Source organism: Nansenia antarctica (genome assembly GCF_963989245.1).
Source record: "Nansenia antarctica genome assembly, chromosome: 3".
Taxonomy (NCBI): Eukaryota; Metazoa; Chordata; class Actinopteri; order Argentiniformes; family Microstomatidae; genus Nansenia; species Nansenia antarctica.
The window spans coordinates 51,037,149-51,061,652 of record NC_137688.1 but is presented as its reverse complement, the minus strand read 5'-3'; the positions used below and the strand labels follow the sequence as shown (position 1 = coordinate 51,061,652).

At 43.6% G+C, this 24,504-nt stretch overlaps 1 protein-coding gene across 1 annotated transcript in view; it reads right to left on the bottom strand.

Moving 5' to 3' along the window:
* Window positions 1–18,689: 18,689 nt before the first annotated feature.
* Window positions 18,690–24,504, bottom strand: part of sytl1 (synaptotagmin-like 1) — an 11,848-nt gene continuing 6,033 nt past the window's right edge. The window contains exons 11-14 of the mRNA XM_080527367.1: window positions 22,174–22,252; window positions 21,946–22,045; window positions 19,801–20,006; window positions 18,690–19,525 (exon numbers count right to left, since the gene is read on the bottom strand). Coding sequence (XP_080383493.1) covers window positions 19,344–19,525; window positions 19,801–20,006; window positions 21,946–22,045; window positions 22,174–22,252 — 567 coding nt within the window. The 3' untranslated portion in view covers window positions 18,690–19,343. The remainder of the gene's footprint in view (window positions 19,526–19,800; window positions 20,007–21,945; window positions 22,046–22,173; window positions 22,253–24,504) is intronic.

Below are 24,504 nucleotides of genomic sequence, written 5' to 3'. Positions count from 1 at the left end.
CGCACCGCGTCTATTTAAATGACTGCTGATGACGTATCAGTCATGAGGGTTGTCCCATTTCTTAAGGGAACTGTCATGCCAAAACCTGCTTCCAAAAGCTGCCGGGCCATCAGCGCGTCACGACCTAACGCGTCACGACCAGCTGGCACGTGTCACGACCAGCTGGCGACTGTGACGCGTCAGTCTAGTGTTTTTGAAACCTCCGTTTTGGCCGCCATTAGCGAAAAGCTTTAATTTGGCTCTACAAGTGTTAATATGTCATTTTATGAAGTTTTAATATGTTTTCAGGCGAGAAAGTAACCATATATATTCACAAAATGTATCCGGTTTATCAAAATAACCCTTATATCTATCTGATCTGACGGTTTTTTTCACAACGTTATTACTTGTCACTTTAAGGCCCAGGAGGGAGTTAGCGATTAGCGATGTTTAGCTTAGCTTAGTTTAACAGAAGTATCTTCACTTTTAACATGACTTCCCGTGGTCGTAGAGGGCTGGTCGACGGCTTAAAATGACCGTGTAGACCTTATCCAGCTATAGTCTTGTGTTTCTACCCCGGGCATAGCCGGTGTTATTCACGGACAAACACTCCTGTTAGAGTGGTCTGATCAGCAGATCATTTTCTCATAAAGTTGCAAACGCAACTCAGCAATTCAACTTAATTTTAAAAATGCACGTTTCGTTCAAGATCCATTAGAGTAGGACATGTACAGTTATGATAACTACAGTCATATGTAACTTTTGGACTAGTATAGTAGTTGATATTGTAATAAAACATGCCAATGGCAGACGATGAACAAACACACCACGAGTCCACACTGATTCAGAAAACAGAATAAACTTTATATATAAATACACAACACTTCAGGGGGATAACGTTTGCAAAAGAACTGTACAGGTTACAATCAGGTATATAATAATAGTTAGGGAGTAACATATCATTCACAAATTCAACAATAATAGAACAGATAAATACACAGATAGCCCTGCTACGTCCTCCGTGAGGGCCCGTTCCCCTGTACATAAGTCCCTGTCCAGCCCTGCTACATCCTCCGTGAGGACCACCTCTACCACATCCTGGTGGTGTGTCTGAGGTGGTGGTGGTGTGTCTGAGGTGGTGGTGGTAGTGGTGTGTCTGAGGTGGTGGTGGTGGTGTGTCTGAGGTGGTGGTGGTGTGTCTGAGGTGGTGGTGGTGTGTCTGAGGTGGTGGTGGAGGGTTGGGGTAACATCTGGGAGGTTAGGGGATAACATCTGGAGGGTTGGGGGTAACATCTGGAGGGTTGGTGGGTAACATCTGGGGGGTTAGGTAACATCACACCAATCAGCTCTCCTGTTGAGGTAAGCAATAACCATCTTGTTAGTGTAAACACACAAACAAGCACAGATATGTACAGTCAAAATAACATTTTGTGAGTAAACACATTTCTAAATAATCCCTATTCAATGTGACTTACCAGTGTGCTGGGTGGATGGGGATGAAAGGTAACTGTCCAGATGTAATTTTGTCCAAAACATCTTGGTGCTGTGTGAATGAATGAGCATACATTTAATGTATTAGTAATGAAACAATCAATATGAACATTTAAAAATAACAATGATGTAATTATGGCTCATACTTGCAGTAGCCTGAGGTAGAGGTGGTCCTCACGGAGGATGTGGTAGAGGTGGTCCTCTCTGAGGATGTGGTAGAGGTGGTCCTCACGGAGGATGTGGTAGAGGTGGTCCTCACGGAGGATGTAGCAGGGCTGGACAGGGACTTATGTACAGGGGAACGGGCCCTCACGGAGGACGTAGCAGGGCTATCTGTGTACAATCTGGAAAATACTTAAAAAACAACTTTACAAGCAGTACAAACAAATTCATTAGGAAACATAATATTAATTGACACACAAGACGAATGGAAAAACTTGAAACACCTCCTGCAGGATACCTGAAGCTCTGGTCGGATGGTCCTCCTGCAGATGCAGTGCACACTAACGTCCATAGTGTACACTGACTGGGCCGTGCGTGGACACCGTATGGAGCTGCGGAATGGTTTCAGGTGCCCATCCTGAAAGCAGGAAAAGAGGTGCTTACGCATAGCAGACTGATCAAATTCCTTGCTTGCTGGGTCCTCACCTCTGCAGCATGTGAGACTGTTCGCAATAGCAAACAGCCCACAGTCTGAGCTGCCTCTCTGCTGCTGGACATCAGGCCACTGCAGAAGGACCTTGGGACCTGAAAAAGAGAGGAGACCTGTTATTTGAGAAATGAACTCCTCGGTCGACCCGTGACCAGAGGAGTCATAAACGTTAACAGTACCTACCTCGCAGTTGATGTTACTTACCGTAACCCAGTGATTTGAACAAACATTTAAAATCTGAACAAACCCCTGGGTTGATGCAGGCACGGAGGAGAGGAGGGAGAGGGACGTTGTGGCGTAGAGGCCTCCAACATGGGGATGTTGAGCCTGTAAAAGAGCCTGAGCATTGTCAATGGAGAGATCATTCAGCCAACAATTGGGATTCAGAACGAAAGGCCTAAGCACCTCCAACCTGCTACGTAAAGCTGGACAGGCCCGCCCCAGCTGAACATCTGTGATGATGACATCTAGCAGCTGAGATGGTGCCTAAAAAACATAATGATGTTGGGTTAAAGGGACTGTCATGTTACAGTACTCAGCCATTGGAATTTTGATTATTTAAAATGAATGAAGCTAGGATTTTTAAGTGTACCTGAAGTGAGTCCCACTCCGGCTCAGAGTTTAGCGGTTCAGGGTCATCAGAACACACTGGCTCCGGTGGATGGGACACAGCTTTCTGAGTGGTCGGGCAGGCTCGGAATCCTTAAGTCAATCAACAAAACAATTTTAGAATGACATCTTGTGGTAAAAAAAATACAGTTTCACATTACATTAACTTTAAAATGTGAACTGTATGTTACACTTACTCGTCCGCAGAGGCTTCACTGAGGCATAGGGGGTTTTGGTTCCCAGTTGTTGGCCATCCAAGGTCTCCAACTGCACCAAATTGTTGTCCCCAACCTCAGTCACCCTGAAGAAAATATGTATTAATAATGGCAAAATTGGACATCACACATCACCCTCTCATTCTGAATATTCTTAAAAGTCTAACATTTACCGGTACGTAGTTGGCCAGTCTGGGTCCATTGTGCCACCAGGTCTCCCACGTTTCCTCTCATTCTTCTTCAGGACCTCCATGCCCGGGAGGATCTCAAACCGCTTGGTTCCCTTCTTGATCCTCTTCCGGTAGCTTTCCCGCTGTTTCTCCTGGGCCTTCTCCACGTTGAGTCGCACCTTGATCGTTGAAGAAAAAGCGAAGCAGCAGAGATTGTAATTCTCTGTTGTGCAGTATAGCTCTGTATATTGCTGAGGCATTCTTATTGCTTTAGCAGTTACTTAGCATCACTCAGGTGGTTGTTCAGTATGTAGTTGTGTAATATCTTTCACCTCGTCAAAGACCTCCTCATCCTTCTCAGCCCTGGCGTGGAGATAGTCTGCAGCGGTGTCTTCATCAATCTCGTCCACCTCCACAAAAGGACGGTCGCCTGTGATCTGAAATGAGAGGCAAATAGAGATACGCAATACATACATTCGCAATACATACATTTGCATAGAGTTAGTGTTTTATTTTTTGTTTATATTGAGAATCAATTTGCAAAACAAATTATATATTATAAGAACAATAATATCAAGAGTTGACATACCTCAGAGGACAGCCGTGGCTCCCGACCGTACATCAGGCGGTAGGGCGAGTACTTGGTGGAGGCCTGGACGCTGGTGTTATGTGCGAAAAGGATTAACTTAAGGTTGTCCTCCCACCGTTCCTGGTGCCCATCCAGAGATTTCCCGATAGCCCTCTTGAGTGTTTGATTGGTCCGCTCGTCCAGTCCGTTGGTCTGGGGATGGTAGGCAGAGGTAATCCGGTGCTTCATCCCCCACTTCTCAAACAAAATCTGGTTGACCTAAAAAAGAAAGTAAGACAGAAGTCATTAGTTTTGTCCATACAAGTATGTCCATAACTGTTACAAGATCATATGTTTTAGCAAGTACATGACCTTGTTGCAGAACTCTTTGCCCTGGTCAGTCAGGATGACCTCCGGCGCACCATGGGTGTGGAAGATGTCTATCAGGGCCTGGGATGTTGCCACTGCCGTCTTGTCCTAGCAGTGTATACACACAGGATATGGTACTATTATATTAATACTTATAATGTTAATTTTAAGATGAAAATTGGGATACATGGTGATGAACTGTTCAAGTACAATACATTCAAGTATTTTAAAAAGCATGGTCATGATCATTATATTTGAGAAAACAACACTAAACACAGATATAACACACCTGGATAGGAATGGCCTCCACCCACTTGGTGAAGAAATCTGTCGCTGTGAGGCAGTAGCGATTGCTATTCTTGGATGAGGCCTTGAACGGTCCGATGAGGTCCACACCTAGCAAGAAAAATGTGTTGGCATACTCTAACATTTGACAAGCGGAAGTAAAACATTCACACTAAAAGAGCATACTGAAAGAAAGCATGGTGGGAAACAAGTCAAAACCCAAAAAATTAATTGGGATATAAAAGTGTAGAACTCACCAATCATGTACCACGGTGAAACAGGCTTGATGCTCTTCAGCTCAGGGGCTTCAGTCTTCACCTTCTCAAACCTCTGGCAAGCCACGCAGGTACGGACCTTGAAACAATCAGTAAAGTGCAAGTTGAAATGAAATGTGAATGAATGAATATTATCTGTGTGTAAAATACAATCTTGCTACTGTTTGTAAAACATAAAAACTAACTAAAGAAATAATAGATTTGCTTGCCCAGTCTTTCACATCCTTCACAATGCCAAACCAGAAGAAGCGCTGATTAATCTTGTTAATCATGCGCTTCACTCCGAAGTGACCGGCATGGACCTCGGTCAGCACTTCCTCCTTTTCCTCGTCTGACATGATGACCCTCCTTTGTGGCTGTCCCTTCTTGGGCCTATAATACATGAGACCATCTACAACATCAAAAGGATTAGAGAAAAGAGACCAGGACTTGTTAAATAATGTTTTTTGTTGTTGTTGTTTTTTTACAGTAGTACACTACTTTATGGGTTAATTTAACAAATCTTACCCCGAAGCATGTAATTCTCAGCTGCTCTCCGGAGAGCACGCTTCTTCTCTGCAGACATATCCTCCTGGAACTGGGCTTTGGACAGATATAAGAAAATGTCACTGTGGCTGGTATAGGATGCCATATCTATTATCTGATATGTATAATAATTGTGTATATATTATATATATATATATATTATATATATTATATATTATATATTCTCTAGTAGTTCTCTGTAGTAGCAGGTGTGTCGTGTAGCAGGTGTTTCGTCGTGCGGCAGCAGAGCAAAATGGTGGAGTAAAGTGCGGAGGATTAAACACAGCGCACTAGAATGACGTCACAGTCACCACCTGGTCCTGACACGTTCTAAACGATTATTGATTGATTGACCACCACAACCTTTAGACTTGCCTAAGAGAGAAACAAATATAAAGTTATAAAAATGCAGGGCTTCATTCTTGTTGACAATGTTTACTTTGATTTTTTTTTTCTTTTCTTGGATACAATGTTTACTGTAGTAAAAAAGAGTGTGTGTGTGTCTAGGAGTGTGTGTCTAGGACAGTGTGTGTCTAGGAGTGTGTGTGACTAGGAGTGTGTGTGACTAGGACAGTGTGTGTCTAGGAGTAGAGAGTGAAACGTGGGCTTAAACACGACTAGACTAGTGTGATCATGTAGTCATATTACTGTGTAAGTAGAAATTACTGTGTAAGTAGAAATGATGCGTCTACTACTCTACACAGTGGTTATCTGGTTAGTGAAACTGGACCAGTCCGTGTGTGTCGCGAGTATTGAACTTGAGGCTGCGTTCGTAAATTCACTCTGAGAGCCCCGGAGCGCACACTGGGTTCAACGTCATAAAGGGACCAAGTCATTTGATTGGACAAGAGGCATTCCGTGAGTGCTGATCAGATTTCCAGAGCGTACTTACGAACGCGCCCTGGCTGTCACCCGAACACCGCGAGCTAGCTCCCCGCTAGGATAGCAAAGCCTCTCTTACCTCCGACTCCCAAGTGCGTGCGTGCGTGCGTGCGTGCGTGCGCGCGCTATGCACACTTGCATTTTATAACGTTGTATTTAATAACGTTTATTCCGTTCTCGCGGAGCGAGTTACGTGTGAAATTAGCAGGTGTTTTCATATAAAATGTTATATATTATATAGCTGACTAGTGAGCCTGCATCAACCTTAATGCTATTCATGTGCAAGAAGATGACATTGTCTTCGCAGTTTAACATACACACGTTAATCTGCTGACACAACCCAAATGTGTCGTCTGCTCTCAGAAGTGGGGAAAAAACCGTCAGATCATATATAAACGGGTTATTTTGATAAACCGGATACATTTTGTGAATATATATGGTTACTTTCTCGCCTGAAAACATATTAAAACTTCATAAAATGACATATTAACACTTGTAGAGCCAAATTAAAGCTTTTCGCTAATGGCGGCCAAAACGGAGGTTTCAAAAACACTAGACTGACGCGTCACAGTCGCCAGATGTGATCCTAAATAAACTACGGTATATGAAAAAGCTGTCCTGGACAAGGCTAACAAGATAATCGCAGACCCCCAACATCCGCTCTCCACAGAATACGAAGTTCTCCCCCTAGGTAGAAGGCTTCGCATGCCAAGATGTAACTATAAGCTCTTAAAACTATCATTTGTCCCATTCTCCATTAAACTAATCAATTCGCTCAAGCAGAAACGATGATTAGGACATGATCACCAGCACCTGCACTTTATTGACAATGTGTGTCTACTACTCTACACAGTGTGTCTACTACTCTACACAGTCTGTCTACTACTCTACACAGTGTGTCTACTACTCTACACAGTGTGTCTACTACTCTACACAGTCTGTCTACTACTCTACACAGTGTGTCTACTACTCTACACAGTGTGTCTACTACTCTACACAGTGTGTCTACTACTCTACACAGTGTCTGTCTACTACTCTACACAGTCTGTCTACTACTCTACACAGTGTGTCTACTACTCTACACAGTGTGTCTACTACTCTACACAGTCTGTCTACTACTCTACACAGTGTGTCTACTACTCTACACAGTGTGTCTACTACTCTACACAGTGTGTCTACTACTCTACACAGTCTGTCTACTACTCTACACAGTGTGTCTACTACTCTACACAGTGTGTCTACTACTCTACACAGTGTGTCTACTACTCTACACAGTGTGTCTACTACTCTACACAGTGTGTCTACTACTCTACACAGTCTGTCTACTACTCTACACAGTGTGTCTACTACTCTACACAGTCTGTCTACTACTCTACACAGTGTGTCTACTACTCTACACAGTGTGTCTACTACTCTACACAGTGTGTCTACTACTCTACACAGTGTCTGTCTACTACTCTACACAGTGTGTCTACTACTCTACACAGTGTGTCTACTACTCTACACAGTGTGTCTACTACTCTACACAGTGTCTGTCTACTACTCTACACAGTGTGTCTACTACTCTACACAGTGTGTCTACTACTCTACACAGTGTGTGTCTACTACTCTACACAGTCTGTCTACTACTCTACACAGTGTGTGTCTACTACTCTACACAGTGTGTCTACTACTCTACACAGTGTGTGTACTACTCTACACAGTGTGTCTACTACTCTACACAGTGTGTCTACTACTCTACACAGTGTGTCTACTACTCTACACAGTGTGTCTACTACTCTACACAGTGTGTCTACTACTCTACACAGTGTGTGTCTACTACTCTACACAGTGTGTCTACTACTCTACACAGTGTGTGTCTACTACTCTACACAGTCTGTCTACTACTCTACACAGTGTGTCTACTACTCTACACAGTGTGTGTCTACTACTCTACACAGTGTGTCTACTACTCTACACAGTGTGTGTCTACTACTCTACACAGTCTGTCTACTACTCTACACAGTGTGTCTACTACTCTACACAGTGTGTCTACTACTCTACACAGTGTGTCTACTACTCTACACAGTGTCTGTCTACTACTCTACACAGTCTGTCTACTACTCTACACAGTCTGTCTACTACTCTACACAGTGTGTCTACTACTCTACACAGTGTCTGTCTACTACTCTACACAGTCTGTCTACTACTCTACACAGTCTGTCTACTACTCTACACAGTGTGTCTACTACACTACACAGTGTGTCTACTACTCTACACAGTGTGTCTACTACTCTACACAGTGTGTCTACTACACTACACAGTGTGTCTACTACTCTACACAGTGTGTCTACTACTCTACACAGTGTGTCTACTACTCTACACAGGGTGCTGCGCTGAACCGTCAGACGAGACCAGAAAAAACCCAAACCGCTAGAGCCGCTAGAGCACGCCCACCATGTAGACCTGCGGACTCATGGGGTTGGAAAACAACATAGTCGTGTAGCGATGTGGCCACTTCTATTAAAATTATAATCTTATTATAGTCATATACTGTATACCTCATATCAAGAAAGCTCAGAACATGTCACGGGCGACCTTGTCATGGTCCTACCTTCAGAAGGTGTGCTGACGTCACAGTAAATAATTATAATTTTGCCATTTAGCAGACGCTTTTAATCCAAAGCGATTTACAATTACGAATTACAGGGACATTCCCCCTGGAGTAACTGAGGGCTAAGTACCTTACTCAAGGGCACACTAGTAGTGGTGTGGTTTCAGGCGGGATTTGAACTCACAACCTTCTGATCACAAGTCCAACTCACTATCCACTAGACCACCACTATCACAGTGTGTGCAGGTGTACAGGTGTCTGTTGTGTTTGAGAATACTACACACTTCTCTCCTTAGCTTAGCAGCGCTTTGTTGTCACAAGAAACGTTTGGTATATTATTCCTTCTTAAAAAGTCTTAAATTTGACTTGTTGAAACCTGCAGGAACCCTGTATATGTAAGTTATATTTATTTTAAGTTATTCATTAATGTTAAGAGAATGTTGCATTCAAGAATGTTACCATTAAAATGACATTTGACTTTAAAAGATGGCCTTTAGCGTATTTCTTATAGAGGGTATCAGTCTTGCATCAAATAGTGAATTCCATACTGACACTAACACTTGTTGACAATGTTTACTTTGATTTTTTTTCTTTTCTTGGATACAATGTTTACTGTAGTAAAAAAGAAATGCATGTATGAGGACAAGAGCTCACCAAGTATAATTCTCCTCCTTCAATCCAATGCTTCCATCCTCTGTTCTTCTTCTCGCCCCTCTGGACACAGACCAGCTTGTCATTGTCCAACTTAACAGTTGACTGTGTAACATACGTATACTGGTTCTATTATTGTTGAATTTGTGAATGATATGTTACTCCCTAACTATTATTATATACCTGATTGTAACCTGTACAGTTCTTTTGCAAACGTTATCCCCCTGATGAATTCCCCCCTATGAATTTTCAAAGTGTTGTGTATATATATATAAAGTTTATTCCGTTTTCTGAATCAGTGTGGACTCGTGGTGTGTTTGTTCATCGTCTGACATTGGCACGTTTTATTACAATATCAACTACTATACTAGTCCAAAAGTTACATATGACTGTACTTATCATAACTGTACATGTCCTACTCTAATGGATCTTGAACGAAACACACATTTTTTTTATTAAGTTGAATTGCTGTGCATTGTTTTAGGATGCTTAGTCCCTAAGGCTCAAGTTGCGTTTGCAACTTTATGAGAAATGATCTGCTGATCAGACCTCCGTTTCTTTCTTTTGAAACCGGGAGCACTTAACCAATAGATAATATTGCCAACATTGTATTGGACAGGGGGATATGATTTTACCAAGGTCTCCGCCCGAGACGTAGGTGCGCTCCGGGCTCTCTCCCTGCTGATTGCGCGATTGTGCACACTTGCATTTTATAACATTGTATTTAATAATGTTTATTCCGTTCTGCTTTTATTTGATAGTCGGGGTCTTATAGGGCTCTCCCAACCCGAGATGCTCTGTGCTCTGATGTGGTTTAACTAGCCAACTCCGTACTACGTTAGCGGAGCGAGTTACGTGTGAAATTAGCATGTGTTTTCATATAAAATGTTATATATTATATAGCTGACTAGTGAGCCTGCGTCAACCTTAATGCTATTCAAGTGCAAGAAGATGACATTGTCTTCGCAGTTTAACATACACACGTTAATCTGCTGACACAACCTAAATGTGTTGTCTGCTCTCAGAAGTGGGGAAAAAAACGTCAGATCAGATATATAAACGGGTTATTTTGATAAACCGGATACATTTTGTGAATGGTTACTTTCTCGCCTGAAAACATATTAGAACTTCATAAAATGACATATTAACACTTGTAGAGCCAAATTACAGCTTTTAGCTAATGGCGGCCAAAACGGAGGATTCAAAAACACTAGACTGACGTCACAGTCGCCAGCTGGTCGTGACGCGTTCTAAACGATTAGGCCGCTGATGGCCCTGCAGCTTTTGGCAGCAGCAGGTTTTGGCATGACAGAACCACTACGGCTTGTGGCTCTGTTCGGAGGCCTTGGATCCAAAGCGAGTGACTCCAAAACGAGCCGAAGTGGTAGAAAAGAGAATCGGGATTGGGCCCTACACTATGGAGCTATTTTAGTGCCATCAGAAATTGAATTGTATTTGACAGATTTAATTGAATCTGAGCACAAACTGAATTGTATTTGACAGATTGAATTGTATTCAATTCAGTTTTCATTATTTTAATTCAGTTTTCAAATTCAGTTTCTCTGAATACAATTCGGTTTTTCTCAAAATACAATTCAGTTCTCAAAATACAATTCCGTTTTAGAGGCACTCATCCGGGGACTCTGGGCTAGGTAGAATTATAGAGCACCGATTCTAACTCCCATCCCTCCCATCCGAACTCATAAGAGCAACGCATCAGGGTACTTTGCTCTCCCGTCATGTCCACGCCCCTTTTTGGGTGATAGAAGTGTAGAAGTTTGACTGGCGGTCAATGGAAATGTCTGGTCTTTGCTACTTTAATCCGATAAAATAAGAAAACCGTAGTGCTTTTTAGATATTAGGAGCCCAAATCCGATGGCCAGTTAGGCAAACTATTATATAGTGTCGTTGCCGATCAATGATCGACGTCGTTATAGAGACAATTAATGAAATAGGGGTTGATTCATCAGAGCAGTCATACGTCATCTCCCTGTCATCAGGGATTTGTAGTTCTTCATTTTATTTGCCGTGTATATCCCCAGATGAGAGTGTTACATTAGTTTTCTTAAGATAGGATAATGAATAAATCTGTTCAATGGGCATTTGCCATATGACGTTTTATCATGAAAATAATGAACAGCAAGCTAAATCCAAAACTAGGGCCGGTGGAGGAGGGCAAGTGTCACATTGGACACACTACCAAAACAGAAAAATAAAGTATCTTAACGACAGCAAAAGTGATGGATGTCAGAAATACATTACCTGGAGATTCAATAAGGTAGCCTACTTTTATATGACAGGATATGGGTTAGGGTTATATGACACCTGTAGCTAGATAGATAGATAGAGCCAAAAGTAAAAAGTCGCTGAGAGACGAAAGCAGGGTCTGGGCTGGTAATTGGATGACGCGCCAAACAATCCGCTGAGATGAAAAGTACGTTTTAGAGCATTTATTGAATAGAACAATCAAACTTGGCGACGTACAAAAATAATCCATAAGCGATCGAAACCAGAAAAATAACAAACAATGCATATAGAATATGCGTATAATGCGGTCAACAAAAATACATCGCTCCCCTCTCTCTCCACTACCGCCATGCAAGATGCCCAGGTGCTTAAATTACCTTGCAATATCACCCCCCATAACCATATGACTTCTCAATACGGTGATCAAGGCAATAAACAAACAATCAAAGTAAACTCACAATAAACCCAGTAGCCTGTCATACTAAATACCCCCCTACAACACCTCAGGCCTTTGGGTCGGGTGGTTCATCCACATGGATGGAGGCAGACTGAAAGGACATACATTCATTGCCTATTTCATAAATGTTCTCCATATAACGACGTCGATCATTGATCAGCAACGACACTATATAATTGTTTGCCTGACTGGCCATCGGATTTGAGATCCTAATATCTAAAAAGCGATACAGTTTTCTTATTTTATCGGATTAAAGTAGCAAAGACCACAAATTTCCATTGACTGCCAGTCAAACTTCTACACTTCTAGCACCCAACAGGGGACGTGATCGTTCTGATGACAGGGAGATGACTCGCAATTGTTCTTATGAATGGGAGTTATCGGTGAATCGGTGCTCTATAATTCTACCTAGCCCAGAGTCCCCGGATGAGTGCCTCTAAAACTGAATTGTATTTTGAGAAAAACTGAATTGTATTTTGAGAAAAACTGAATTGTATTTTGAGAAAAACCTGAAACTGAATTTGAAAACTGAATTAAAATAATGAAAACTGAATTGAATACAATTCAATCTGTCAAATACAATTCAGTTTGTGCTCATATTCAATTCAATCTGTCAAATACAATTCAATTTCTGATGGCACTAAAATAGCTCCATAGCAGAATCCTGTAAACATTTTTAGCTTCTTGGTAGATTAGTTACACAAGCTTCCGATGTGCACGCAGCAGGTGTGTACTACATGCCAAATGTTATCTCATGTTGCGATATGCAGCAAAACGGCAAGCATCTCATGACACTGCCAGGCCAGGGTGTCAGAAGGGGAAGCATCTACCAGTGAGTGGGGGACAACCTTTGACCATCTAACTATTGCACGTTGCTCTGGTTGAGGATTCAGATCCTCCTTCACAATCTCCTATTACGGCAACTCTACAGGAACCTTATGAAAGAACACAGGGTTTTTATAATCTTAATTTAATTATTTAGTCATTTAAAGTCAATATTAAAAAAGATGGGTTTTTAGTCTTGACTTGAACATATTTGCTGAGGTTGCATACCTAATGTAAACTGGCAGTGCATTCCACAATTTGGGTGCATAAAATGAGAATGCAGCCTCACCAAATCTCTTCTTTTGTGGTATACAGAGAAAACCAGCGTCAGAAGACCTGAGAGCTCTATTGCTTGCAAAAGGTCTTTCAAATATTCTGGTGCTATGCCAGTGAGAGCTTTATAAACAAGCAGAAGGATCTTGAAATATATTCTGAACTTAACAGGAAGCCAGTGTAGAGTTTCTAAAATAGGAGTTATATGAGCTTGTCTGCTTGTTTTGGTTAAAACTCTCGCTGCTGCATTTTGTACTAATTGCAGCTGGCCAATAGCTTTCTTCAGAAGACCAGAAAGGAGACTGTTACAATAGTCCAAACGTGTAATAACAAAAGCATGCATTAACACTTCTGCATCAGCTTGCCGGAGAAAATGTCTAACTTTTGCAATATTCCGTAGATGATAAAAAGCATTTCTAGTGATAGATTTGATGTGAGGCTCAAAGCTTAAGTCAGAATCTATATCAATATATATTGATGTCAGAGAATGTCAATATCAGAAGTACAATGCATTTGACGGCACCCATCACACCCCCAAGACCGACGCAATACCTCACAGCAAGGACATTGACATTTGCCAATCGACCTGACCCAAAAGCCAAACAAAACAAAAAAGATGCATTATGCAAATTAGTGGTCCAGACACACCCAATCATGAATATAAGAATTCTAATGTGTTTCTAATAGTCAAAAAACATAAAATAGACACCAGGCTTGCATTTCTAGTTCATTTGGTTCAAAAGTTGGTGTGCCCCCAACTATTAGGTGCGTTCGTTTCGATTCTATGGACTCTGGAAAATAGGCACGTGATTGCCCGCGCCGGCGCAGGCGGGGTCTGCGTGGACCCTAACCCTAGCTCCAGGCCTAACCCTAGCTCCAGCCCTAACCCTAGCTCCAGGCCTAACTTTAGCTCCAGGCCTAACTTTAGCTCCAGGCCTAACCCTAGCTCCATCCCTAACCCTAGCTCCAGCCTTAACCCGAGCTCCAGGCCTAACGCTAGCTCTAGCCCTAACCCGAGCTCCAGCCCTAACCCGAGCTCCAGCCCTAACCCTAGCTCCAGGCCTAACCCTAGCTCCAGCCCTAACCCTAGCTCCAGCCCTAACCCTAGCTCCTAACCCTAGCTCCAGGCCTAACCCTATCTCCAGCCCTAACCCTAGCTCCAGGCCTAACCCTAGTTCCAGCCCTAACCCTAGCTCCAGCCTTAACCCTAGCTCCAGGCCTAACCCTAGCTCCAGTCCTAACTAGCCCTAGTTAACTAGTTAACTATTGTAGTTTGCCATCGGGGGGTGGGATCCATAGATATATACATACTTAACTAGAATGAATGAATGAATGAATGAATGGTCTTTATTGTCATTGATATAGTACAGGTACCAAACAACGAAATTTGGGAGGGGGGTTCCCCTGGTGCTAGGAAAAAGAAACTAAAAACAAGAAGGGAAAGGAGCTGTGTGGGGAACATGGCGCGTTCTGGCCTGCAGAGGGAGCTAGACTGCCGTTGGAGGGGAACAAGGGGCTGATTACGGACAGGTGTCAGTGATCAGACTCGTTGTCCCACTGGTCTATTTAACCTGTGTGTGTTTGTTCCCTCGGGAGATGAGTAGGGCAGGAAGTACCTGCCGGACGGAGACACTGAGAGACAGAGAGAGAGAGAGAGCCGCGGCGAGGACGCACGAGATCCCGAAAGGGGGTGAGGTGCAGGGAGCCGGGGCGGACGGAGCGGGTCCCGAAAGGGAGGACTAGCGGGGCGAGAGCGAGGGCTCTGCCAGGAGCGGAATAGCGGGGCGAGAGCGAGGGCTCTGCCAGCAGCGGACGGAGCGGGTCCCGAAAGGGAGGACTAGCGGGGCGAGAGCGAGGGCTCTGCCAGGAGCGGAATAGCGGGGCGAGAGCGAGGGCTCTGCCAGCAGCGGACGGAGCGGGTCCCGAAAGGGAGGACTAGCGGGGCGAGAGCGAGGGCTCTGCCAGGAGCGGAATAGCGGGGCGAGAGCGAGGGCTCTGCCAGCAGCGGACGGAGCGGGTCCCGAAAGGGAGAGACAGCGGGAGGGGGAAAAAGACTCGCTCAGCACGTCAGTGACGGTGCTGAGCTGTGCTGGACTAAATAAACATATATTCTGTACCATTCCTCTGTGTCGACCTCCCTCTGTGCCTAGAGACTGCTACAAGCTGGTTTACGTAAAATAAAGGCTATGTACACTATCCACTATACTATACTATACAAATAAAAACACTGTGCTGTACTCTATGCTATGCTATACCTATTCTAACATTTCCTATTCTCTGAACCTTATGTACCCTAGGGTTGTCATATTGCACATAGTGTTATTGCACATTCATTTAAAGTGTCGCAGTTTGCAGGTTTGAAATGTACACAGTTGTGTTTCAGTATTACACTTGATTTCTATCTAGTAGCTGCCATCAATTTGTCTAGATTGTCCAGGGCCTAGAACCTAGGTCTTTGCTGTGTTCAGGGCCTGAATGGCCCTGGGGTAGAAGCTGAGCTTCAGTCTGTTTGTCCTTGCGAACATGGTCCTGAACCGCCTGTTCGAGGGCAGCCGAGCAAAGTGTTCGTACCCAGGGTGGGATGGGTCTCTGGAGATCTTGGAGGCCTTCCTGAGACAGCGTGTGTTGTACAGCTCTTCCAGAGAGGGGAGGGGGGCGCCGGTGATCTTCTGGGCCGATCTCACGACTCTCTGTAGCGCATTCCTCTCTGCGGCTGTGCAGCTGGAGAACCAGATGCAGATGCAGTAGGTGAGGATGCTCTCCACTGCAAAGCGGTAGAAGGTCACCAGCATCTCCTGTCCGATGTGGTCTTTCCTGAGGACTCTCAGGAAGAAGAGCCGCTGTTGTGCCTTCTTGATGATGGCTGCTGTGTTGATCTTCCAGGACAGGTCATCCTGTATGTGCACCCCCAGGAATCGGAGGGTTGAGACTCTCTCCACGCTCCCTCCATCGACGAGCAGGGGCTGGACCTCAGATTTTTTCCTCCTGAAGTCCACGATGATTTCCTGGGTCTTTGACTGGTTCAGCAGCAGGTTGTTAACCTTGCACAGCTTGCTCAGCTGCTCTACCTCATCCCTGTACGCCGCCTCGTCCCCCCCCCCGAGATGCAGCCCACCACGGTGGTGTCGTCTGCAAACTTTACGATGGAGTTGCTGGGGTGGACGGGGGTGAAGTCGTAGGTGTAGAGGTTGTAGAGGATGGGGCTTAGCACGCAGCCCTGGGGGGACCCAGTGCTGAGTCTGAGGGCTGTGGAGGTGTGGGAGCCCACCCGCACCCTCTGGGGGCGGTCAGACAGGAAGTCCTTGATCCATGCACATATAGAGTGTGATAGTCCCAGGTCTAGTAGTTTGGTCACTAGCCTGTCTGGAAGGATGGTGTTGAAGGGAGAGCTGAAGTCCACAAAGAGCAGTCTCGCGTAGCTGTTTCCCCTCTCCAGGTGGGATAGAGTGGAGTGGAGAGTCGTCGCGATGGCGTCCTCTGTGGACCTGTGGGCTCTGTAGGCGAACTGGTATGGATCCAGGTTGGGCGGGAGGCGTGTGACTATGTGGGCCCGGACTAGTTTCTCGAAGCACTTCATGATGATTGGTGTGAGTGCCACCGGGCGGTAGTCGTTTAGGCAGCTCACCGTGCTTTTCTTCGGGACTGGGATGATAGTTGAGGTTTTCAGGCAGGGTGGGATGGTGGCCTGGGACAGGGACTGGTTGAAGATGTTGGTGAAAACCCCGGCCAGCTGGTCGGCGCAGTCCCTCAGCACCCGTCCCAGGACGCCATCCGGCCCTGGATGTTAAGGTTCCGGCCCTGAATGTTAAGGTTCTGCTGATAACCCCTACTACCACTGGTTGACGATCATCGCCACGGCCACGGCTGTGCTGTAGGCCTTACATCTGGTGGTCAGGTACGGTATCACACCTCTCTGCATCCCCCCCAACCGGTGACTGACATGGTTTGTCTCCTTTAATGACACGTGTTTTCTGAACAAGAAAAAACCCTGTGTAGTATGATGAGTAACGTTATGTTTTTGTTAGGTAGCCATCATCATGACGGTGTCAGGTCATTTTTAGATAGTCTGAAACGTTCACTAACTTAGTAATAGTCTTTCACGTTCACTAACTTACACTAACATACAATAAAATTGACACTTACTTGTGAAAAGTTATCCCGCGACGCCTGTTTTCCTGCAGCATCTTTCCAAGTGGTCTACTCGATGACTCTTGACCACCCCAATATGGCGACCACCCAGCAGCATGTCAAATCTTAAACAAGGTATCTACTGTATATATATCTATGGATTCCCCCCCCCCTGCTTATTACAAATGTCATACTAAGAGGAGAGAGCGCTTCAAACCTCACCTTTTGGCTAATTGACTGTTTTCATATAATAATAATAATAATAATAATAATAATAATAATAATAATAATAATAATAATAATAACAATAATAATCAAATTGATTATAGATGATGTCAAACAATACTCATGATGAGAGTTAGTTACAGTTCAATAACCCACCACAAACTGGGGATTATAAATTCAATGGTCAGAGTCTACAGTTTTCTTTTACTATTGCAAAGCAAAACAGCCCATAGTCATTGTTGCAACACTTCTTAGCAGCGGTCAATAACTATGTTGTCGCCAGTAAATCGACCGAAAACAAAACTACGTTGGATCCTGGTATAGGCAGGTGATTGGTCGAGATTTGCAGTTATCAACCTTGATGGTGATTCGATGTGAGAACCTCAAGCAGCATGGTGGTCTCACCACTAGGGGGCAGCAGCAGCCCATCAGTACAGGCAACACTGTTGACAGCAATTTATGTCAAATGTATGTAAGGTGTATGTAGGCCCTACTGCTATGTCTGAACAATAATATGTGTGTAATCATATAATATATACAATTGGCTTTAGCAATAAACATTGTTATTGTTCTATCATTATCGTAGCATACAGATTATACATGTGAAGAATAAGAGAGCTCACAGTTGTTTGCTAGTCATCATTTCTGATGATGTTTAATTAAATAATTAAGTACCGTTACAGACATTCTTACAGGTTGATTAAGGTTGACATCAGACTAACACAGATTAGGAGTTTGTATATCTCATAAAATCATGTTAAGATTACTTCTTCCAAGAGTTTACATCATACACTAAAATCATGCTTTTCTCAGATCATGCTTCTTACACTGTTTACCTTCTTAGCGAATGATGCAGGATTTACAAACTCATTTCTGTCCAACGTACGAATGAACACATGTATCACTTTTAGTGGGCCTCCCCCAAAAAAGTATTCACACGGATTTGGAATTTAAGCAAACTAACTACCGTATTTTCCGGACTATAAGTCGCGCTTTTTTTCATAGTTTGGCTGGTCCTGCGACTTATAGTCAGGTGCGACTTATATGTCAATATATATATATAATTTCATACTGACTGACATGAACCAAGGAGTAAACATTACCGTCTACAGCCGACAGAGGGCGCTCTGGGCTTGTGACAACTATATGCTGCTCCTATTTCCCCTGAAGAAGTTATCTAAAACATTAGCTTGTTGAAGCTAAGCAAACGGTAGCTTGGTGAACTTGCTTACTGGTAACTTGCTTGTTGGACTCGCTGGCTTGTTATGTTCATTTAGCCTATTCAGCCTCCCAGGTATGTTCTTTATGCTATTGTGTTGCTGAATAACTGTTAATGTGTTATGTTAACATGCCTGACTTCTATTCAGCCTGTTGTTCTGTGTCCTATTGTGTAGTTGAATAAACTTGCCTTTCCAGATTACATGTCTGTTCTTGGTCTTGGATTTTGTGAAATATATTTCTAAATAAATGCGACTTATAGTCCAGTGCGACTTATATAGGTAGGTGTGAAAACGCCATTACTCTGCACGGTGTGTTAGATTAGTTCTGAAAGGTAGTGCCATGTCTGTCCATTGGATCTGTGGAGGGGTGTGTGTGTGTGTGTGTGTGTGTGTGTGTGTGTGTGTGTGTGTGCGTGTGTGTGTGTGTGTGTGCGTGTGTGTGTGTGTGTGTGTGTGAGTGATTAGCTCTGATCAGTAGTGCAGTGTCAATCCAGTGGATTATACTGCAAAAAGTAAACTCAAAAAACAAGGAAAGAAAGCAATAATATGGGGGAGATATTACTTAAAGTAAGCAGAATTATCTGCCAACAGAACAGGAAAATTTCACTTGCCAAGATTGTCTTAAAACAAGTAAGATATATCTTAAAACTAGTGAACTAAGACAAGAAACAAGCATATATTGCCTTGATTTAAGATATTTAATCTCACTTAGATTTACTTTTTGCAGTGTCGCTGTCTGTGTGTGTGTCTGCACGGTGTGTTAGGTTGGTTCTGATGGGTAGTGTGGTGTCGATCCAGTGGTTGGGATTCTGGATCATGGAGTTCCATACGTTGACCTCCTCCTCTGTAGAGTCCATCCAGCACACTGCCGCCCCATAGCTCTGACCTGCAACACACACACACACACACACACACACACACACACACATAAATAAGAAATCTATACTGCATTATTTTTACTATTATTTATTATTATTATTTTATTTTTATTATTTTGTGGCCCAATCATACCTGTGGGTGGGGGGTTAAAAACAAAACAAAATGTAAACAAGGACTCTTACGGACCCTGTATGTGTGTGTGTGTGTGTTTGCACATTGTACAGATCGCACATTGTTCATTTGATATCACATGTGATTGATGTGTGTTTGTGTGAGTGTCACCTGTCCCAGGGCTGAGTCTGACCCCCCCCAGCAGGTGTTTCTTCAGCCCCTCCTTCTGCCAGACGGTCAGCTCGGTGCAGGCCTCCCTCAGGTCAGCTGACTGGAACCCGTCATACACCATCGTGTGGTTATAGGTCGGGCTGATCGACCGCTTGACCACGCGCGTCTTCTGACCGCTCGTCCGACTGGCGTCCGGGAGCACGAAGCTAGATCAGGGTGACAGAGAAGCTAGATCAGGGTGACAGAGAAGCTAGATCAGGGTAACAGAGAAGCTAGATCAGGGTGACAGAGAAGCTAGATCAGGGTAACAGAGAAGCTAGATCAGGGTGACAGAGAAGCTAGATCAGGGTGACAGAGAAGCTAGATCAGGGTGACAGAGAAGCTAGATCAGGGTGACAGAGAAGCTAGATCAGGGTGACAGAAAGCTAGATCAGGGTGACAGAGCAGTCAAAGCAGGGGTCAACTCTCGGTGCTCCAGACTGTAGAGATGGCATTATTATCTCAGGGGATATTAAGCATTATCGCCTGGACTGTGCATCCGTTCTTTTGTACTTCCCTCCCTGTTTCATTTTATTTCATTTACTATGTGTTTTTTTATTTTAATTTTTTATTTATATACTTTTTTTTTTTGTGCGTTTCTTTGTTTTGTCTCTCACTCCAGAGTCTGGACTGGGTGGGTGTTTAGGGGAAGGGGAAAAAAAGGTGTTCTAGTTCTCTGTTCGAACACCAAAAGGTGTTTATTTACTTATTTTGAAGTCAATTGTATACCTTGTATTTGTCATTTGTATATTCTTATACTTGACTTATAAGCTTCTCCAAAATTCTCCAATAATAAAAAAAAAAATATATTGCCTGGACTGATATTGGCCAAGTACAGCCCTGCTCGGATGACTTTAGTGCCATACCGATCAGAGATTGTTAGGAATCTCTACACACACCCACGCTCGCACACACACACACACACACACACACACACACACACACACACACAAAACATCTGGAATAAATAGAATTAGCGCAACCGAGAAAGGTGATAAGATAAGGAGATTCACCCCTCCCTCAGATTGAAATACACCCGCCCCCGCCATCCACTTGCTAGTTTTTCCGGTGGCGTAGCTGGTTTAACATCCGTTATTCCAGTGACGGTGACGTGTGTTGGCGATATGACAGATGGCACAGGTTTGTAACTCGGCACGAGGAAGCAGTACTGTTTACACCAGCGTGACCACAATGCCAGTCTATTAAGGGCCATTACACCCACACGCCCACGCACATGCAGCGGGAGGCTAATGTGACGCTTAGGGTACGTGCTGTTAGGAAAGAGTGCCATTGTCGTTGTAATGGCCTTTGGCCAGAAAAAGGGGAGGAGGAGGACAGGGAGGAGTAATGACAGGACGCAGCGCCACCACCACTCTCTCCAGCCACTTCCTGTCCTGTCCTGGGCGGTTGTGATGTCATCGCATCAACACTGTGTTTGAGAAGGGAGAGGTCGGAGGTCACTCTGGGTCAGAGCTCTGTAGACGTGAGTCGTCGCTGCCGTAAGGAGTCCAGTCTTTTCAGAAAATGCCCTTCCATTTTTTGGGTGCACAAAATGGCTGTGCCAAGACACTTGGGGTGTGTTCTCACTAGAACATTTGCTTCACTTGGAATCGGAGTATAGGATAACATTTGCTTTACTCTGCGTCGTTTGGAGCTGTGAGAAAGTGCATTCGAAGTCGCTCCCGGAGCAAACAACCAACGCATGCTCCGCTTGAAAAGGGTGGTTTCGCTCCGATTAGAAACGACGCATCGAGGCTGTCCATAGGAAAACAACAGTGCATGCGTGTTGATCTGGATAAGAGTGTGACGAATGGGCAATTGGTCAATGACGAATGGTCAATTTTTCTGACCAATCAACTACCACATCTGTTGCTTTGATTGCGTATGTTACTTCGTTTACATAAAGGGCTGTGAGAACGCAAATCAGAGAAATAATGTATGCAACAATGTTGCAAACTCATCCACTTGCTCCAGGTCCTGATTCAGACTTTCATGTGAGAACATGACCTGAAATAAGGCCACTATTCCTACCGATTGGCCTTTTATCACTGATGGTTGGCGGGCTGCATCTCAATACTATGAAGTACTACAAGAGCCCTGACCCACCTCTTGACATAGGAGTCCACAGCGCCCCCTCTGGTGGATATGAGTCCCTGCGCTTCCCGCAGCCAGATATGCAGCTCCCCTGTCAGAGGGAGACCCGAACCTACACACACATACACACACACACACACACACACACACACACACACACAGAGGTAGTGTGAGAGGAAAGGCAACATTTTGTGTGTGTGTGTGTGTGTGTGTGTGTGTGTGTGTGTGTGTTCAGCTCACCCTCAGATCCAGCTGGTGTGAACTTTATAGAGAGCTGGATAGTCCCTCGACTGCTAATAGAGTCTGGACTCAACTGAACCTGAGAGAGAGGACAGAGGAGAGAGTTGAGGGGAATACAAAAGAGAAGGATAGGTCAGAGAGAAAGAGGGGAAAAATGGATTGGAGGAGGGGAAGAGACAGGTTACATAAGATCTAGTTGATATTCCCAGCATGTCTGTACTCTGTGTACTATGGTGAAGGCCTTTCTAAGAAACAGGCAGGACAAGGACCCTACGCGGAGCTCTGTGTGAGGTAGTTAAGTGTGTTATTAGTCTGACGTGGGTGCGTGTGTGTTTTTTGCGATTTGCATCTCTTTGCAAGAGAGACCTGTATTAACTAGAACACTGACTTAATACAATACCAGGGTTGTCAACACTCACGGCGCAGGGGGGGGGCTCAATGTGAAAATGTCATGCCAGAAGCGCAAGAGTTGGCCACCCCGATATTTAGCTGTAGTTACAGTACAGGCCAAAAGTTTGGACACACCTTCTCATTCAATGCGTTTCCTTTATTTTCATGACTATTTGGTACATTGTAGATTCTCACTGAAGGCATCAAAACTATGAATGAACACATAGGAATGATGTATTTAACAATAAAGTGTGAAATAACTCTAAATATGTCTTATATTTTAGATTCCTCAAAGTAGCCACCCTTTGCTTTTTTGTTGTTAATAAAATATATAAGAATAATATTAAATATAATATGTGTTAATAATAATATGTTATTATATATATATCATATTATTATTATATATGTTATTAACAACAACAAATATATATTTTATTAACAACAACAAATATATATTTTATTAACAACAAAAAAGCAAAGGGTGGCTACTTTGAGGAATCTAAAATATAATACATATTTAGAGTTATTTCACACTTTTTTGTTAAGTACATCATTTCACATGTGTTCATTCATAGTTTTGATGCCTTCAGTGAGAATCAACAATGTAAATAGTCATGAAAATAAAGGAAACACATTGAATGAGAAGGTGTGTCCAAACTTTTGGCCTGTACTGTATGTCAGGTGTATTTAGCTATGTGAGGTTTATGAAGCTGTAGCTATGTCAGGTGTATGTAGCTATTTGAGGTTTATGAAGCTGTAGCTATGTCAGGTGTATGTAGCTATGTGAGGTGTATGTAGCTATGTCAGGTGTATGTAACTATGTCAGGTATATGTAGCTATGTCAGGTGTATTTAGCTATATGAGGTGTATTTAGCTATGTCAGGTGTATTTAGCTATGTGAGGTGTATGTAGCTATGTCAGGTTTATGTAGCTATGTGAGGTGTATGTATCTATGTTAGGTGTATGTAGCTATGTGAGGTGTATGTAGCTGTAGCTATGTGAGGTGTATGTGAATGAATGAATGAATGAATGAATGAATGGACTTTATTGTCATTGCTACAGTACAGGCACCAAACAACGAAATTTAGGAGGGGTGTGTAGCTATGTAGCTGTAGCTATGTCAGGTGTATGTAGCTATGTCAGGTGTATGTAGCTATGTCAGGTGTATTTAGCTATGTCAGGTGTATGTAGCTATGTCAGGTGTATGTAGCTATGTCAGGTGTATGTAGATATGTGAGGTGGATGTAGCTATGTGAGGTTTATGTACCTGTAGCTATGTCAGGTGTATTTAAAGCTAACCAGTCTTGCCATCTAGAGCCATAGCTTGTCGTTCTAAATGTACGTAGTGATGTAAACAAACACAGTCGTTTCTGCAGAAGAGTCTCGCAAATAAACTGAAGGCGACGCTGCTCCCTTGCAGAGTCGACCTGCCCTCTCTGAGAAACACAATGACGTGTCACCCTCAGGGGTGCAAACTTGTCACCTTTCTGCTAAATTGGCCGTTTTTACTTCAAAATAGGTCATCCACATGAATTGTGTAGATATAACAACTATTTGGGGAGGGGGGGGTGGGTGGTCAACGTCTTATCCAAGTCACGTGATGACTATTCTTCTAACTAATCTTCCTGTCTGCTAAACTCCGCTGCTGCTGAAATAACCTTTAGCTTCATGCAGCTAGGTACAATTCTATCGACATAATTATGCGGGTGTTAAGGTTAGGACTGCCGCTGAGACCACCGCTAGTGCTAGCGATATCCGACCCCCCCATCAACAAAAATGTTATCCGCTCATTGATAATTGTCTTAGTGCAAAAAAATAAAAGTGTCAAAAGTGTTTTTGGGCCATCACCAGTTTGCACCCCTGTTAATACAGCAGAGGGCGCTGTGACTGAGTAGAGGCAGCTGCCTGCATTCACACCACGTCTCACGCAATAATCACGTA